We start from the raw sequence: 20,249 nt of genomic DNA, 5'->3' as shown, positions 1-20,249 counted from the left end.
ACTTGAAACAGAATTGCCATTCAACCCAACAATCTCATTACTGGGTATATACTCAAAGAAATATAAATTGTTCTACTATAAAGACACATGCACACGTATGTTTGTCACAGCATTACTCACAATAGCAAAGACTTGGAATCAAACCAAATACCCATCAACAGTAGACTGGATAAAGGAAATGTGGTACATATACACCATGGAATACTACATAGCCATAAAAAAGAATGAGATGATATGCTCTGCAGCAAGATGGATGCAGCTGGAGGCCATTATCCTAAATGAAATAACACAGGAATAGAAAACCAAACACCACATTTCTCACTTATACGTGGGAGCTAAACATTGAGTACTTACAGACACTAAGAAGGGAACAATAGACAACAGGGCCTAGTTGAGGGTGAAGGGTGGGAGGATGGTAAGGATCGAAAAACTGCCTATCGAATACTGTACTTATTACCTGGGTGACGAAATAATCTGTACACCAAACCCCCAAGACACGCAATGTACCTATAAAACAAACCTGCACATGTACCTCTGAACCTAAAAGTTAAAAAAATTGTGGTGTATTGACATAATGACCTACTGCTCAGTAATGTAACAAAAAAATACAGAAATACGTACTAACGTTGAAGATTCTCACAGAATAATGCTGAGCAAAAGTACCAAGACACAAGAGTACCTACTACATGATCCCATTTCTATGAAATTCTAGAAAAGGCAAATCGAATCTATTTTTTTATCTAAAAAATGTTTTTTATAGATTTAGGGATACAAGTGCAGTTGTGTTACATAGACATATTGCATTGATGAAGTCTGGGCTTTTACTGTACCTATCACCCAAATAGTGAACATTGTACTCAATAGGCAGTATTTCATCCCTCACCCCTCTCCCACTCTCTCACCTTTTGGAGTCTCCAGTGTCTATTACGCCACTCTGTATGTCCACGTGTACCCACTGTTTAGCTCCCACCTATAAATGAGAATGTGCAGTTTTTGACTTTGTTTTACAGCCATTTCACTTAGGATAATGGCCTCTAGCTCCATCCATGTTGCTGCAAAGGACATGAACAAATATAATCTATAATAATGGAAAGCGTATCAATGCTCATCAGCTTCCAGAGAGGTGGGAATTAACTGAAAAGGGCCTTGAGAGAATTTTTTGGGATGATGGAAATGTTCTATATTATGATTGTGGTGGTAATCATGAGGGTATATACATTTGTCAAAACTCATTGAACTGTACTTTTTTTTTTTGAGAAGGAGTTTTGCTCTTGCTGCCCAGGCTGGAGTGCAATGGCGTGATTTCGGCTCACTGCATCCTCCGCCTCCCAAGTTCAAACGGTTCTCCTGTCTCAGCCTTCTGAGTAGCTGGGATTACAGGCATGTGCCACCATACCCAGGTAATTTTTTTGTATTTTTAGTACAGACAGGTTTCACCATGTTGGTCAGGCTGGTCTTGAACTCCTGACCTCAGGTGATCCGCCCACCTCGGCCTCCTAAAGTGCTGGGATTACAGGTATTAGCCACCGCGCCTGGCCTTAACTGTACATTTTAAATGTGTGTATTTTATTTATGTAAATTATACCTCAATAAACTTGATTTTTAAAATTCATCATCACTCTAGTTTGAAGAAAGTAGAAGGCTATCTAGAATAAAAGTTCATTTTAAATGATATGAGATCCAATTTTAAGATGAGTAGGCATCTAACAAAGTGTCTAGCATTTTCAGCAATAAATAACCTAATACCACCTGGGTAGAGTATAATGTTAAAATAACTCTTTGAAAATAACTCTTGAGGAAAATTGCTTTGTACCAAATTTCTAAGAGAAAAATCATACTGTTTGTTTTTTAGAAAGAGAGACAGACAGACATACATACACACGTTGCCTGTGATTTTAAAAATTCTATGAGAGTGAAGATGTTAGCTTTAATTACCTCTTGTTTAACATCATTACTTGAACATGTAACCTTTTCCTAACTTTGCACACTCTATGAGGGCATTGTGGGGACACTTTAGGCAAAGGGAATACTATCATCACCAACATGGAAGGAGTGAGCGTGAGAGCACACACCATGGCTGGGAAGCTACACTAGTGCAACTCAGCTGGGGAGATAGAGACCAAGTGGCAGGAAAGGGCTTATCAACCACTAAAGTATTTCTTTTTTTTTTTTTTTAACTTTTATTTTAGGTTTGGGGATACATGTGAAGGTTTGTTACGTAGGTAAACTCATATCATGGGGGCCTGTTGAACAGATTATTTAATCACCCAGGTATTAAGTTCAGTACCCAATAGTTACCTTTTCTGCTTCTCTCCCTCCTCCCAAACTCCACCCTCAAGTAGACCCCAGTGTTTGCTGTTCATTTGTTTGTGTTCATGAGTTGTCAGCATTTAGCTCCCACTTATAAGTAAGAACATGTGGTATTTGGTTTTCGTTCCTGCATTTGTTTGCTAAGTATAATAGCCTCCATCTCCATCCATGTTCCCACAAAAGACATGAAGTATTTCAAGCTGGAGAATCCATGACCAAATCTGTACTGTTAGAAGGATCACTAGGATAGCACTCAGGGGATTAACTGCGGAGTAGGATGACAAGACTGGAAGGCAGAAGAATATAGATACAGGGCCTCTGCTTGATCATGGTAAAATAGAGAAGGTCTACATTAAAGCAATGACAGTGACGCTGAATTGAATGAAATGTTTTGACTGTATTTAGAAGGCCGAATCGATAGGATTTGGTCACTAATTGGATGTGGCATTAGGAGTGAGGGAGGATTCTAGAACGACTTTTGACTTGGACGTTCCATCTGAATAATTGTACCATTCACCAAAAAGAAGAATACGAGAGGAAAAGCAGGTCTGGAGAGAAAAAAGATGACTTCATGTCTGCACATAATGAGTCTAAGGCACACATGTACATCCAAGAGAAGGTATCCAGCAAGCCAGATGAATATGTGGATGTGGAGTCAGGAATGGTCTGGGCTGGAGTCAGAGATCAGATAACAAAACTGAAAATAAAGTCTAAATCTGCACAAAGTGAGGGCTAAAAATGGAAGCCTGGATGGCCCCAACATTTTCATGAGTAGGCAGAAGAAGAGCATAAAAAAGTGATAGAAAGTTGCATTTGGGATCATAGAAGGCTGTTTGATGAGGGTTCTGCGAAAGTGGGAGTGGTCAGCAACCATCAAATGCTGAAAAGTCATCAAACAATGTAAGAGAAATGTATTTATCAAGTAGGAAGTGACTGGTGACTTTTCCAAGAGCAGTTCTGAGACACCGCAGAAGATACAGCCAGAGCACAGTGTTCTGAGGAGTGAGAAGTGAAGAAGCAGAGAAAAGGCAATGTTCAGTATTATTTCAATGAGTTTGGCTATGAAAGGAAGGTGAATATTAGATCAGCAACAGAGAGGAAACCATTTTAGGGAAGAGTTTTGTTAGTCTGTTTTTATGGTGTAGTTTGGGCCTGTTTATCTGCTGCTGTTCCAAGATAGATGGGGCCGGGGAGGGTGACAAAGTAAAGGTGTCAAAGGGAATGTTATGGGATCCACAGAGCAAATAGTGGTGGCGCTAGTCTTGGACAAGAGGAAGGGATCCTTTTTCACTGAACTGAGAGGGAAAGATTCATGTGCATATTGATAAGTGGTTGAGTGGGGGCGTCGTAAGAAGCAGATAAACTTAATGAAGTGACAAAAGGTGAGATGCTCTGTTGAGAGGAATAGGGAGCTGATAATGTGAGTTTAAGGAGAGCAGTGAAGGTTGGAAAAGGTACTGGTGAGAATGGAAAAGCTTTAATATCTTAATAGTATAATTAGGGCCTCCACTTTTTAAAATTAATCTCAGTCTATATATGAAGAAATATGTTATAATTATTGCCACATAAAGAGATTCTGAATACATATTGCTTTCTATAAAACAACATTTCTTGGCTTCCATGTAATGACACTTCTAATTACCTCCTAAGGAAGACATAATCTTTGAATTCTTCTAATGACAAGAATGATGGACTTTTAATGCCCAACACATTTGTGTGATCATTGTAAGGATTAAGAAATGGAAGCTCTAGCCTTGGAGCAATGTTCCTTCAACATTACACTAACTGACCTAATCTAAGAGTCTAACTCCAAAAATCTTAGCATATTGGCATTAGGCACTGTCACGTTTACATATGAAAGCATTCTATTTTAAACTACGATCCATGATCTATCTTTACAATTTTAAATTGTAAGCTACACCTTTCATGTCAAATTTTCCAAAGGCTTGCATAACAAGCATCTGAAAAAAAAAAAATCTCATAAATGCTCCCTAGTGGGAAAACTGCACATGCAACTACCTGTTTATATATGCAGTAACTTGAATTATACATGAAAACTCCACATGGATGCCCAGAATCAGCACTGACAAATTCAAGAAGTATATTAATTTTTTTGGATGTATTTAGTAGCAGATCATAAGAAAAATCTGTTCTTTATACTGGGTTTTCTTTTAAAAATCTGCTAGTTGGAATCTTCTATTTCAAGGAATCTACTCTTCCGAGGAAAAATAATTTGTAATAAATATTAATCTTATACATTAAAAATGAGAAACAAAACTTTAAAAAATCCTTGGAAATTCCACATTTAGATCTTTTAAAGAGCCTATAAGACTGTACAGTTTCCCTATTCTATAAAACTTAAGAGTCATATTGAAAATAAAATTTAAATGATAAATGTCAGTTGCAAAAGTTATCACCTTTTCATTTGAATGCTTGACTTCTATTGGATAATTCTCTTCCAAGAGACCTTCTTGGGAAAAAGAGGTGACAGCCAACTCATTGCCTAATTGATTTAGGAACAGTGCCCAGGGAGACAGTCCAATTAAGTTTACAAGCTGGCAATTAGCAGGAAGCCCTCTAAATCCCTACACTGAGAGCCTGTTTACTTTAGTAAGAAGGCAAATGTGCTAGAGATAGGAAGAGAAAGCTGTGCTTTTTGCAAAGCTGTTGTGAGTAGGCCCACAAGGGAGGGCTGAAGAAAAGCTAGGTGTATATGGGCAGAAAGCCTTCTGTTTGACAGGTAACTGGGTAATTTAGAGGGTGAAAGGAGAGATTGAGAGAGAGAGAGGAAGAAGGGCGGGGGGCGGGAAGAGAGAGAGACAGAGTATGTGAGAAAGAGAGAGCATGAGTGCATGCATGTGTGTGTGTTTTAACAGACATGCAAAACATCAAACATCCACTTTAATTAGTGTTGTGTATGGAGACATACAACTGTTAAACATGTAGTTAGGCAAAGTATAACTGGATTATCTCGTAATAAATGAGACTCCAAACATTTTTTTCTTGAACAATATTAACATTATGAATAGATTTAGCTGCATTTTTATTATGTGAAAAGAACATAGGTCTCACATTGTATGTATTATATCTTTCAGGTAAATCAAATCGTGTTCACTAGATTTATTTCATGTATTCAACTTCAGAGACAAGCAGATCCATGAAAAAACAAAGTAAATTGAAAGCTATTTAACAAACACTACAATGTCTTTAAAAATCTAACTTTGTACCACAGAGCCAAATTCCATAAAGGGTTTGAAAATGTATTTACCTTTCTATGTTTTCAAATAGCCATAATGTACATTAATTAAAATTTATTTTTTACACCTAAGTGAGGTTCTCTCAAGAATGTTAAATTGTAGAAATCTACCTAAAGTATATCATATATTTCAGGGCACAGCTAGTAATGCAAAGCTACAATAGGCAAGTGAATCATCATAATAAAATTTTATTTTAAAGTCTCTTGGTTGATACATAAAAAATCAACTGGAAATGGATTAAAGACTTAAATATAAAACCCAAAAGTATAGAAATCCTGGAAGACAACTAGGCAATACTATCCTGGACAATAGGCAAAGATTTCATGACAAGGATGCCAAAAGCAATTGCAACAAAAGAAACTATGAATAGAGTAAACAGACAACCTACAGAATGGGATAAAATATTTGTAAACTGTGTATCTGACAAAGGTCTAATATCCAGCATCTATAAGGAACTTAAACAAATTTACAAGAGAAAAACAAACCCATTAAAAAGCAGGCAAAGCCAGAGTAATTTACAGATTCAATGCTATTCCCATAAAACTACCATTGACATTCTTCACAGAATTAGAAAAAATTACTTTAAATTTCATATGGAACCAAAAAGGAGCCCATATAGCCAAGACAATCCTAAGCCAAAAGAACACGCTGGAGGCATCACACTACCTGACTTCAAACTATACTAAAGGCTACAGTAACCACAACAGCATGGTACTGGTACCAAAACTGATATATAGACCAATGGAAGAGAAAGAAGAGACACCTCAGAAATAACACCACACATCTACAACTATCTGATCTTCAACAAACCTGACACAAAAACAAGCAATGGAGAGAGGATCCCCTATTTAATAAATGGTGCTGGGAAAACTGGCTAGCCATATGCAGAAAACTGAAACTGACCCCTTCCTTATACCTTACACAAAAATTAACTCAAAATGGATAAAGGACTTAAAAGTAAAACCCAAAATCATAAAAACCCGAGAAGAAAACCTAGGTAATACCATTCAGGACACAGGCATGAGCAAAGACTTCATGACGAAAAAACCAAAAGCAATTGCAACAAAAGCCAAAATTGACAAATGGGATCTAATTAAATTAAAGAGCCTCTGCACAGCCAAAGAAACTATCATCAGAGTGAACAGGCAATCTACAGAATGGGAGAAAAGTTTTGCAATCTACCCATCTGACAAAGGTCTAATATCCAGAATCTACAAGGAACTTAAACAAATTTACAAGAACAAAACAAACAACCCCATCAAAAAGTGGGCAAAGGATACAAACAGACACTTCTCAGAAGAAGACATTTATGCAGCCAACAAACATATGAAAAAAAGCTCATCATCACTGATCATTAGAGAAATGCAAATCAAAACCACAATGAGATACATCTCACATCAGTCAGAATGGTGATTATTTACAAAGTCAAGAGGCCAGGTGCAGTGGCTCACACTTGTAATCCCAGCACTTTGGGAAGCTGAGGCAGACAGATCACTTCAGGTCAGGATTTGAGACCAGCTCAAGACCACTTGAGGCTGGTTTGAGACCAGCCTGGGCAACATGGTGAAACCCTGTCTCTACTAAAAATACAAAAATTAGCCAGGCGTGGTGGCACATGCCTGTAATCCCAGCTACTCAGGGGGCTGAGGCAGGAGAATTGCTTGAACCCAGTAGGTGGAGGTTGCCATGAGCTGAGATCACGCCACCGCACTCCAGCCTAGGTGACAGAGTGAGACTCTGTCTCAAAAAAAAAAAAAAAAAAAAAAAAGGTCAAGAAAACAATAGATTCTGGTGAGGCTGTGGAGAAATAGGAACACTTTTACACTGCTGGGCATGTAAATTAGTTCAACCATTGTGGAAGACAGTATGGTGATTCCTCAAGGATCTAGAACCAGAAATACCATGTTACCCAGCAATCTCATTACTGAGTATATACCCAAAGGAATATAAATCATTCTGCTATAAAGACACATGCATGTTTATTACACAACTATTTAAGATAGCAAAGACATGGAACCAACCAAATGCCCATCAATAATAGACTGAATAAAGAAAATGTGGTACATATACACCATGGAATACTATGAAGCCATAAAAAAGAATGAGATCATGTCCTTTGCCAGGACACGGATGAAGCTGGAAGCCGTCATCCTAGCAAACTAACACAGGAAAAGAAAACCAAACATCACATTTTCTCATTCATAAGTGACAGCTGAACAATGAGAATACATGGACACAGGGAGGGGAACAACACACACAAGGGCCTGTTGGGGGTGGGGAGCAAGGAGAGCGAGAGCATTAGGACAAATACCTGATGCATGCAGGGCTTAAAACCTAGATGACAGGTTGCTAGGTGTAGCAAACCACCATGGCACATGTATACCTACGTAACAAACTTGCACATTCTGCACACGTATCCTGGAACTTAAAGTAAAATAAAAATAAAAATAAAATAAAAGTGGGCAAAGGACATGAACAGACACTTCTCAAAAGAAGACATACATGCAGCCAAGAAGCATATGAAAAAAAGCTCAGTATCACTGATTATTAGAGAAGTGCAAACCAAAACCACAATGAGATACCATCACACACCAGTCAGAATGGCTATTTTTTTTTGAGACGGAGTCTTGCTCTGTCGCCCAGGCTGGAGTGCAGTGGCACGATCTCGGCTCACTGCAAGCTCCGCCTCCCAGGTCCACAAAGAATGGCTATTATTAAAAAGTAAAAAAATAACAGATGCTGGCAAGGTTGTGGAAAAAAGGGAATGCTTATGCACTGTGAGGGGGGAGTGTAAATTAGTTCAATCATTGTGGAAAGCAATATAGCAATTCCTCAAAAAGCTAAAAGCAGAACTACTATTTGACCTAGGAATCCCATTATTGGGTATATATCCAGAGGAATATAAATCATTCTGCCATAAAGATACATGCACACAAATGTTTGTTGCAGCACCATTCACAATAGTAGAGACATGGAATCAACCTAAATGCCCATCAATCACAGACTGGATAAAGAAAATGTGGTACACTGTGGAATATTATACAGCCATTAAAAAGAACAAGATAATGTTTTTTGCAGGAACTTGGACGGAGCTGAACGCCATTATCCTTAGCAAACTAATGCAGAAACAGAAAACCAAATACCGCATGTTCTCACTTATAAGTGGGAGCTAAATGATAAAAACTTATGAACACAAAGAAGAAAAAAACAGACACTGGGGTCTACTTGAGGGAGGAGGATATGAGGAGGGAGAGAAGCAGAAAAGATAACTATTGGGTACTGGGCTTAATACCTGTGTGATGAAATAATATGTACAACAAACCCCCATGACACGTTTACCTATATAACAAACCTGCATGTGTACCCACAAACCTACATAAAAGTTAAAAAAAAATTCTCTTGGTTGAAATGGGCTATATTAATATATAATTTTATAGCTATTAACTTATCAACATCTATAAAAATACCTATCCTTTTGAATATTTTTATCCAAAAGAGAAACTAAAAGTTATACAGGTATCTTCAGCAAATTCTAACTAAATATCTGCTTTCTTTTCTTTTAAAACACTTGCTTCACACAATTCCAGTCTGGGAAGCAACAGACACCAATAATCTAAAATAATTTTTATAGAAAAATTATTCCATTCCTACAACACAGAATTTTTCAATGGACAAAGTAAGTCATTCTAAAATATTCACATGTCTATTTCTTAAGGAATTATTTAGTAGTGTAGTTTATTTTAGAGCGTATCAAATGTAAAAGTTAGGGCTTTTGAAGCGTCATGATTGACAATTAGTGCAATTTACAAATTATTCAATATCTAGTGTTCCTTTGGCAGTTAGAAAGTCATCCACAAAAGGGAACTATATGGATATTTGAAAGGCAAACATATTTATGGGATGATAAATAGAAAAATCTATATTCTAAGAATAGTTTTATTGCCTTAATTATGTCACTATCCTAAACATTTTAATTTACTTACTCATCACTTTCCTTGACTTACCTAGTTTAAACAACAGCACACCCAAAGGTCCTCTTTCAAACCTGAGGAAGAGGAGATCATAGATATCACTACCTTCACCCTTCTGAGAAACAACCTGAGGAGCTATCCATTGCATTTGAACAAGACTGCTGGAGGCATCAAATAATTTACTGAATTGCAGAGTCTCCCTGGGTAAGCGGTCTTCAGCCAACAGTTGGATGTTAATAGGGGATAGAGCCATATCAAAAATTTGCAACTCCCCTTGGTTGCTGCCAACTAACAGAATGGCACCACTTGGGTGGCAGCTTATTAATGAAGGCAAAAGTTCAGTCTGTGCTAAGAGAGTCACTCTACGGTGAGTTTCATAAAGAATTAGCGAAGAATCTTCACAGCCCAGAATCAGTTTGTCTTCAGTAACATTCCTGCAGCAGCTGATGGCCTTTGACTTTAGTGGTATTCTGGTGACTGACACACACTGGATTTTATTCCGAATGCATTCATAGATGCAGCTGTCAGCCATGGGCTCTTTGTCTACACTTACGGAGTGCTCCACTGTGAACACCTGATAAGGCTGTTTGGTGCCAAAGCGAACATCCAGTGGGTCCCATTCTGTGCGGAGAGAACTCAGAACCTGTTAAGAAATATATCAAGTACATTCAGATAAACTTTGGTTTTTCTTCAACTTCACACCTAGGACTGCATATTTATTCAGAAACCTATTAAAGAACATCAATTACTATCTTAAACATCAGCAACATATAAGTATATAAAATACATATAGCACATCTATCTCATATACAGCATGTATACAAATATATATAGTGACACAGTGAGATCCTGTCTTAAAAAAATAAAAAATATACATATAGCACAGCTGCAAGAATTAAACTATAAGATTTTAACTTTAACAATTTGTTTTGGAAGGCCTGTAAATCACTTTAAATATGTTCCACAGTACATAAAAACTAAGAAAGTCAGCTTTTAGTAATATCATATGGTTAGCAGAATATCTTAAAAAGTTAAAAAGAATGAATAAGAACTTACCAACACAAAGTTGGACTTTAAATGATTAGTTAATCTCCTTCAACCTACCACCCTTGTCAATTCTGAAATTATTGGTAAATAGCTTATTAGAAATATATTTCTAATTAGTAGGGCTGGGTAGACAAAGGAAAAAACTTTAGAACCCTGTTAACAATCTTGTGGAAATATTTTACTATCAGAAAGGATATATAGGAATTCTAAGTAGACAAGTGACCAATAGAAAGAAATAATGTAATGTACTAGTTTTAAAATAAACATTAAAAAATTAAGACCTAGTATATATAGTCGGTCCTTGAACAACATGAGTTTGAACTGTAGGGTCCACTTATAGATGGATGTTTTTCAACCAAATGCAAATAGAAAATACAGTATTCCCAGTATGTGGGAAATCTATGTAAACAGAGGACTGACTTTTCATATACTTGAGTTCCACAAGGCTAAGTATATGCAGATTTTGGTATTGTGTGTGTGTGTGTGTGTGTGTGTGTGTGTGTGTGTGTGTGTGTGTGTGTGTGTGTGTGTTGGCGGGGGTGGTCCTGGAACCAATCATCCACATATATCGAGGGACAACTGCAATATGATTTGTCAATCCTGGTGGAGTAAAATTTTAAAAGCATCTTTGGTATAGAAAGGAAAGGCTATCTACCAACATGGAACACAATGCAGAAGAACATCAAATAAAACCACAGGCCATTCACTTTATTCATATGTAAATGACAGGAGTCCAAGAACCAGGAGAGTGGTATTAAAGAAGGTCAGACCCAGAAATATTAAAAAACATATATCTACACATTAAAATTTTATAGAACTGTACATCCCCCAGAAAAGATGCATGTAAAATCTGATGAAATCCATCTAAGGTCTGCACCTGAGTTAACAGTATAGTAACAAGGTCATTTTCCTGTATTTGACAGTGTATTGCAGTAATGTAAGATGTCACTGGGGAAACTGGGGGAAAGTACAGAAAGAGCATTTACTGTACTGTTTAACAATTTCATGTGAGTCAAACTATTTCAAGATTAAAAGTCATTTTTTAAAAAAGCACATAGAGCTGTGTGGCAGAGTGCTGGATTGGGGAGGGGTGGGGAGTTGATGTGACTTAAAAAAAATCCATCCTACACCTTATCACCAAATTAATCTCCCTAAACTAAATGCTTTTGCCTTTACTCCACTCTTCAAACCGTTCAATGGCTACCCACTGACTAATACGTTAAATTTTTATTCCTTTGCCTGAACATAAACTACCACAGGATCCATATCCAACTCCTTCCCTCCCTCACACTCTTTTTGCTGCAGTCATTTTCTTTTTTGTCCAATAAATATTTGAATATGAGCCATGTGCCAGGCACTGGTTCTGGGGGCTAGGGATATGACATTGCATAAAATCTTCTCGATCAGGGGCATACACTTGTAAAGGAGAAAAAGTAATACATTTCCCTCCTATCACAAGGTTCATAGCTGACACCCCCTATAACAAAAGACAGATTAATAAGAGAAAAGCTTAACGATTTTATGTAACCAAAGTTTTATGCAACACAGGTGCCTTCAGAAATGAAGACCCAAAGAACCAGGGAAAACTATTTTATGCTTAGGTTTGATGAAGAATTGATAGTCATGTAGAAGTATGGCTGGACAAAAAGCAGGTATGACCTAATGTACTGAGGGGAACTTAGCAAGTCCTATTTGTTCAGATTTTTCTCTGTGTCTCTGTGTACTCATTCCTTTCCTCCATGTATAGGGTAGACACTTGTCACATGAGGGTCTTATGATCTACTTTTAGGTCAGAGAATTCTTTTCATGGCTTCAGGGGAGAAAGGTGGAAGGATGTCAGAGAAAGAGAATGACAAAGACAAAGGGACCTTTCTGCTTCTGTGGTTTTCTCAATTTCCTTCAGCTTTAAACATTCAGTATGCCAAAAATGCCGTATTTGGGGGTAGCACTTTCCACACACCATCACATCCTAATAGCAAAAACAGAGGCAATAATAATAAAAGCATATAGATATCCTAAACACTATGAAGTAAAATAAAGCAAAGTACAGGGAATAGGGAGTGGCTGGAGTGGGGCTCGGGGTGTGATACAGAGAGATCGAGACAGACCTCTCTCATAAAGGTGACCTGAAAGAGGCGTGAGCCATGCAGCCATGTGGGAAAGGAGAGCTTCAAGCAGAGGAAACAAGCCCTGAGGTGGAATCTCTATTGGCCAGATCAAGGAGACTAATATAGCTAGAGAAGGGGAAGCAAGGAAGAAAGTCATGGGAAATGGGAATTGAGGCACAGGGAGGATATTGTGTGATAGCTTGTAGGCCACTAGGGACTTTGATTTTTTCTCTAAATCAGATGAGAGGCTGTAAGTTTTGAACAAAGGAGGGACATGATCTGCTTTGCAAATTCCAGTATTATCTCCTACAGTCTCCCCTCCAGGACTCCTGCTCCAAGTTCAAACTAAAACCTGCCCCACATTTTCCCTGCTCTATAACTTCATTCATGTCTTTTGCCTGAAATCCACAGTCTTCACCTACACACTCTGTTTGTCCTACCAACCATACTTAACTAACCGTACTTACATATATGCTACACCAAAAGTATCCTCATTTGTTGGATTCCTTCTAGCTTCTGGCATCTTTAAAAAAATAATCTGTCTTATATATTTTACACTTTTTTGTACCTGTGTAGCAGCTAGCCAAAAACTGTGCTGGTAGGAAGTTTCTTAAACTATGAATTAAAAGAAAATTGTAATGCTGGTTGAAATAACGTACTTCCAGAAAGCTTAAAGATTTGCAAAGGAAGCCTTAGGGCAGATGATTGAGAGGCCAGGTCATGTCGAGTAGAGCCTGTACTCACAAAGGGGCAGCCTAAAAGAAGGGGCCCAAACAGATGGCAGTCTTGGACTTGAACAAGTTACGTTCATGATCCAGAAAAAAGGATCCCAGGCCTCCTTGTTTCCAAAGTTTGTGAGATGCTCTCTAATAGGCTCTGTAGTTTCACGAAGAAAACGGGGTAAAAAGTGGAGGTGGATGGGAGGCAGATCTAGAGTGCGCCTCCAGACAGAGCAGTGTGTGGAGGCTCGCACTGTGAATTTTAGCCCAGACAGACTGCAAGAACAAACCAGCAGTCCCAAGAAGAGCCACAGACTCTCTGAAGGAAGCGGACTGCTCCTGCAGGACCCAGGAGACACCCCAAATGCTGTGAGTGCCCCAACTGCGGAGTGGGAAAGGGAGAGCCTCCTCTCCTGAACACACCCCCAGAATGGAGAAACTGAAGGTCTGTTTGTAGGAGAGGTTTCTGACCTTAACTGGAAGTGAGTCAATTTAGAGAGCGGAGCAAAATACAGGGGTAGTGGAAGTAGCAGAAAGGCCCTGGGAGCTCACTATGTCCCCAAGCAGGCCATTCCTAACCTGATACCATAGGGATCCATTGAGGGGGTGGCCAGAAGGAAGACGGGTAAAACTCCACAGGGAGAAGGAAATCTCTAGCTGAACTGTGTAACAATTCGAACAGGACAAGACATCCGGGATGCACACTCCACAGGCAGGGGGAGAAGCAAGCCCTTTTCTTTCACAGCTAGGAGGCAGGTAGCCTAGGGCAAGTTTTCAAGCCTGGCTCGCCCACTGCCTGGAAACAGACTTGGGACTGTTGTGTGAGGCAGTGAGAGTGAGACAGGCCCTTTGGTTTGTGTGGGAGCTGGGTAAGGCCTGTGACTGCCGGCTCTCCCCGACTTACCTGACAACCTGCATGACTCAGCAGAAGCAGCCATAATCCTCCTAGGTACACAAATCCAGTGACCTGGGAATCTCACCCCCATGCCCCACAGCAGCCACAGCAACACCCACCCAAGGAGAGTCTGAGCTCAGACACACCTAGCCCTGCTCCCACCTGATGATCCTTCCCTACCCACCCTGGTAGTGGAAGACAAAGGGCATATAATCTTGGGAGTTCTAGGGCCCTGCTCACCGCAGGTCCCTCTCCATAATACCACAGCTGATGCTCTCTGGAAAGCGCCACCTCCCGGCAGGAGGCCAACGACCACTAAAATAAAGCATTAAACCACCAAAGCTAAGAACCCTCACAAAGTCCACTGCATCCCCCACCACCTCCACCAGGACAGGCACTGGTATCCACGGCTGAGAGACCCACAGATGGTTCACATCACAGGACTCTGTGCAGACAACCCCCAGTACCAGACCAGAGCCAGGTAGACTTCCTGGGTGGCTAGACCCAGAAGAGAGACAACAATCACTGCAGTTTGGCTCACAGGAAGGCACATCCATAGGAAGAGGGGGAGAGTACTACATCAAGAGAACACGCAGAGGGACAAAAGAATCTGAACAACAGCCTTCAACCCTAGACCTTCCCTCTGACGGAGCCTACCCAAATGAGAAGAAACCAGAAAACCAACTCTGGTAACAGGACACAACAAGGCTCTTTAGTACCCCCAAAAGATCACACTAGTTCGCCAGCAATGGATCCAAACCAAGAAGAAATCCCTGATTTACCTGAAAAAGAATTCAGGAAGTTAGTTATTCAGCTAATCAGGGAGGGACCAGAGAAAGGTGAATCCTAATGCAAGGAAATTCGAAAAACGATAGAAGTGAAAGGAGAAATATTCAAGGAAATAGAGAGCTTAAAGAAAAAACAATGAAAAATTCAGGAAACATTGGAAACACTTATAGAAATGCAAAATGCTCTGGAAAGTCTCAGCAATAGCATTAACAAGTAGAAGAAAGAAATTCAGAGCTGGAAGACAAAGTCTTCCAACAAAGGCAAAGAAAAAAGAATAAGAAAATATGAACAAAGCCTCCAAGAAGTCTGGGATCACGTTAAATGACCAAACCTAAGAATAATTGGTGTTCCTGAGGAAGAAGAGAATTTGAAAAGTTTGGAAAACATAATTGGGAGAATAATCAAGGAAAACTTCCCCAGCCTTGCTAGAGACATCCAAATACAAGAAGCACAGAAAACATCTGGGAAATTCATCGCAAAAAGATCATTGCTTAGGCACATTGTCATCAGGTTAAGACAAAGGAAAGAATGTTAAGAGCTGTGAGACAGAAGCACCTGGTAACCTAAAAAGGAAAACCTATCAGATTAACAGCAGATTTCTCAGCAGAAACCCTACAAGCTAGAAGGTATTGGGCTCCTATCTTCAGCCTCCTTGAACAAAACAATTATCAGTCAAGAATTTTGTATCCATTGAAACTAAGTATCATATGTGAATGAAAGATACAGTCTTTTTCAGACAAACAAATGCTAAGAGAATTTGCCACTACCAAGCAACCACTACAAGAACTGCTAAAAGGAGCTCTAAATCTTGAAACAAATCCTGGAAACACATCAAAACAGAACACCTTTAAAGCATAAATGACACGGGACCTATAAAACAAAAATACAACTTATAAAGCAAAACAATAAACAAAAAACCAAAAGTACACAGACAACAAATAGCACTGTGAATGCAAGGGTGCCTCACATTTCAGTACTAACATTGAATGTAAACGGCCTAAATGCTCCACTTAAAACATACAGAACTACAGAATGGGTAAGAACTCACCTACCAACTACCTGATGCCTTCAGGAGACTCACTTAACACATAAGGACTCACATAAACTTCAAGTAAAGGGATGGAAAAAGGCATTTCGTGCAAATGGACACCAAAGGTGAGTAGGAGTAGCTATTCTTATATCAGACAAAATAAACTTTAAAGCAACAGCAGTTAAAAGAGACAAAGAGGGACACTATATAATGGTAAAAGATCTTGCCCAACAGGAAAATATCACAGTCCTAAATATATATGCACCTAACACTGGAGCTCTCAAATTTATAAAACAATTACTAATTGACCTAACAAATGAGATAGATAGCAACACAATAATAGAGGGGGACTTCAATACTCCACTAACAGCACTAGACAGGTCATCAAGACAGAAAGTGAACAAAGAAAAAATGGATTTAAACTATACCTTGGAACAAATGGACTTAACATACAGAACATTTCATCCAACAACCACAGAATACACATTCTATTCAACAGCACATGGAACCTTCTCCAAGATAAACCACATGATAGTCCATAAAATGAACCTCAATAAATGGAAGAAAATTGAAATATCAAACACTCTCTTAGACCACAGTAGAACAAAACTAAAATTAACTCCAAAAGGAACCTTCAAAACCTTGCAAATACATGGAAATTTAATAACCTGCTCCTGAATAAGCACTGGGTCAAAAACAAAGTCAAGATGGAAATTTAAAAAATTCTTCGAACTGAACAACAATGACACAACCTACAAAAACCTCTGGGATACAGCAAAGGTGGTGCTAAGAGGAAAGTTCATAGCCCTAAACACCTACATCAAAAAGACTGAAAGAGCAGAAACTGACATTCTAAGGTCACCTCAAGGAATTACAGAAACAAGAACAAACCAAATCCAAACCCAGCAGAAGAAAGGAAATAACCAAGATCAGAGCAGAACTAAATGAAATTGAAACAAACAAAAATACAAAAGATAAATGCAACAAAAAGCTGGTGCTTTGAAAAGATCAATAAAAGTGATAGACCATTAGCAAGATTAACCAAGAAAAGAAGAGAGAAAATCCAAATAACCTCACTAATAAACGAAAAAGGAGACATTACAACTGACACCACTGAAATACAAAAGATCATTCAAGGCTACTGTGAACACCTTTACACACATAAACTAGAAAACCTAGAATAGAGGGAAAAAATTCCTGGAAAAATACAACCCTTCTAGCTTAAGTCAGGAAGAATTAGATACCCTGAACAGACCAATAACAAGCAGTGAGATTGAAACGGTAATTTAAAAATTACCAACAAAAAAATGTCCAGGATCAGACGGATTCACAGCAGAATTCTAATGGACATTCAAAGAAGAATTGGTACCAATCCTTTTGATACTACTCCACAAGATAGAGAAAGGAACAACCTTCCCTACTTCATTCTATGAAGCCAGCATCACCCTAATACCAAAACCAGGAAAGGACATAACCAAAAAAGAAAACTACAGACCGATATCCTTGATGAACATTGATGCTAAACTCCTTAACAAAATAATAGCTAACTGAATCCAATAGCATATCAAAAAGGTAATCCACCATGATCAAGTAGGTTTCATACCAGGGATGCAGGGATGGTTTAACATACTCAAGTCAATAAATGTGATATACCACATAAACAGAATTAAAAACAAAAATCACATGATCATCTCAATAGATACAGAAAAAGCATTTGACAAAATCCAGCACCCTTTTATGATTAAAACTCTTAGCAAAATTGGCACACAAGGGACATACCTCAATGTAATAAATGCCATCTATGACAGTCCCACAGCCAACATAATACTGAATGGGGAAAAGTTGAAAGTATTCCCTCTGAAAACTGGAACAAGACAAGGATGCCCACTCTCACCACTCCTCTTCAACACAGTACTGGAAGTCCTAGCCAGAGCAGTCACACAAGAGAAAGAAATAAAGAGCAACCAGATTGGTAAAGAGGAAGTCAAACTGTCACTGTTTGCTGACAACATGATTGTTTACCTTGAAAACCGTAAGTACTCCTCCAGAAAGCTCCTAGAACTGATAAAAGAATTCAGCAAAGTTTCTGTATACAAGATTAATGTACACAAATCAGTAGTTCTATACAACAGCATCCAAGCAGAGAATCAAATCAAGAACTCAACCCCTTTTATAATAGCTGCAAAAAAAAAAAATGCTTAGGAATATACCTAACCAAGGAGTCGAAAGATCTCTACGAGGAAAACTATAAAACACTGCTGAAAGAAATCATAGATGACACAAACAAATGGAAACACATCCCATGCTCATGGATGGGTAGAATCAATGTTGTGAAAATGACCATACTGCCAAGAGCAATCTACAAATTCAATCCAATCCCCATCAAAATACCACCATCATTCTTCATGGAATTAGAAAAACAATTCTAAAATTCATATGGAACCAAAAAAGAGCCCACATAGCTAAAGCAAGATTAAGCAAAAAGAACAAATCTGGAGGCATCACACTACCTGATTTCAAACTATACTATAAGGCCATAGTCACCAAAAGAGCATGGTACTGGTATAAAAATATGCACACAGGCCAATGGAACAGAATAAAGAATCCAGAAATAAACCCAAATACTTACAGCCAACTGATCTTCGACAAAGCATACAAAAACATACAGTGGGAAAAGGACACCCTATTCAACAAATGATGCTAGGATAATTGGCTAGCCACATGTAGAAGAATGAAACTGGATCCTCATCTCTCACCTTATACAAAAATCAACTCAAGATGGATGAAGGACTTAAACCTAAAACTTGAAACTATAAAAATTCTAGAAGATAACATTGGAAAAATCCCTCTGGACATTGGCTTAGGCAAGGATTTCATGACCAAGAACCCGAAGTCAAATGCAATAAAAACAAAGATAAGGCCGGGCATGGTGGCTCACACTTGTAATCCCAGCACTTTGGGAGGCCGAGGCGAGCGGATCATGAGGTCAGGAGATCGAGACCATCCTGGCTAACATGGTGAAATCCCATCTCTACCAAAAATACAAAAAAATTAGCCAGGTGTGGTGGCGGGAGCCTGTAGTCCCAGCTACTCAGGAGGCTGAGGCAGGATAATGGTGTGAACCTGGGAGGTGGAGGTTGCAGTGAGCCAAGATCCAGCCTGGGCTACAGAGCGAGACTCTGTCTCAAAAACAAACAAACAAACAAACAAAAACAAAGATAAATAGCTGGGACTTAATTAAACTAAAGAGCTTTTGCAAAGAACAAAAGGAACAGTCAGCAGAGTAAACAGACAACCCAGTAGGAGAAAATCTTCACAATCTGTACATCTGACAAAGGATTAATATCTAGAATCTACAACGACCTCAAACAAATCAATAAGAAAAAAAAAATCCCATAAAAAAAGTGGGCTAAGGACAGGAATGGACAATTCTCAAAAGAAGATACAGAAATGGCCAACAAACATATGAAAAAATGCTCAACATCACTAATGATCAGGGAAATGCAAATCAAAACCACAGTGCAATACCACTTTACTCCTTCAAGAATGGCCATAATCAAAACATAAAAAAACAGTAGATGTTGGCATGGATGCAGTGATCAGAGAACACTTCTATGCTGCTGTTGGGAATGTAAACTAGTACAGCCACTATGGAAAACAGTGTGGAGATTCCTTAAAGAACTAAAAGTAGAACTACCATTTGATCCAGCAATCCCACTACTGGGTATCTACCCAGAGGAAAAAAAGTCATTATATTAAGAAGATACTTGCATAGCACAATTCACAATTGCAAAATTGTGGAACAAATCCAAATGCCCATCAATCAACAAGTGGATAAAGAAACTGTGATATATATATACACACATATATATATACACACACACACATACACACACACACATATATATATACACACACACACACATATATACATATGATGGAATACTACACAGCCATAAAAAGGAATGAATTAACAGTATTTGCAGTGACCTGGATGAGATTGGAGACTATTATTCTAAGTGAAGCAACTCAAGAATGGAAAACCAAAAATCTTATGTTCTCACTGATATGTGGGAGCTAAGTTATAAAGATGCAAAGGCCTAAGAATGATACAAAGGACTGT

The 20,249-nt window shown here is 38.6% G+C and overlaps 1 protein-coding gene across 22 annotated transcripts in view; it reads right to left on the bottom strand.

The window, feature by feature from the left end:
- WDPCP (WD repeat containing planar cell polarity effector) overlaps nucleotides 1-20,249 on the bottom strand; it is a 729,520-nt gene that overhangs the window by 290,867 nt on the left and 418,404 nt on the right. For all 22 annotated transcript variants that reach the window (XR_010149488.1, XR_010149489.1, XR_010149490.1 and 19 more), the window contains one exon: nucleotides 9,572-10,181. Coding sequence is in view for 19 of the 22 variants with exons in the window: in XM_054678456.2 (XP_054534431.1) it covers nucleotides 9,572-10,181 (610 nt within the window). In the remaining 3 variants the exon portion in view is untranslated. The remainder of the gene's footprint in view (nucleotides 1-9,571; nucleotides 10,182-20,249) is intronic.

The sequence above is a fragment of the Pan troglodytes genome, chromosome 12 (genome assembly GCF_028858775.2).
Source record: "Pan troglodytes isolate AG18354 chromosome 12, NHGRI_mPanTro3-v2.0_pri, whole genome shotgun sequence".
In the NCBI taxonomy this organism is placed as follows: Eukaryota; Metazoa; Chordata; class Mammalia; order Primates; family Hominidae; genus Pan; species Pan troglodytes.
Note: the sequence above shows the minus strand (reverse complement) of the source record. Positions and strands in the feature narration are given on the sequence as shown.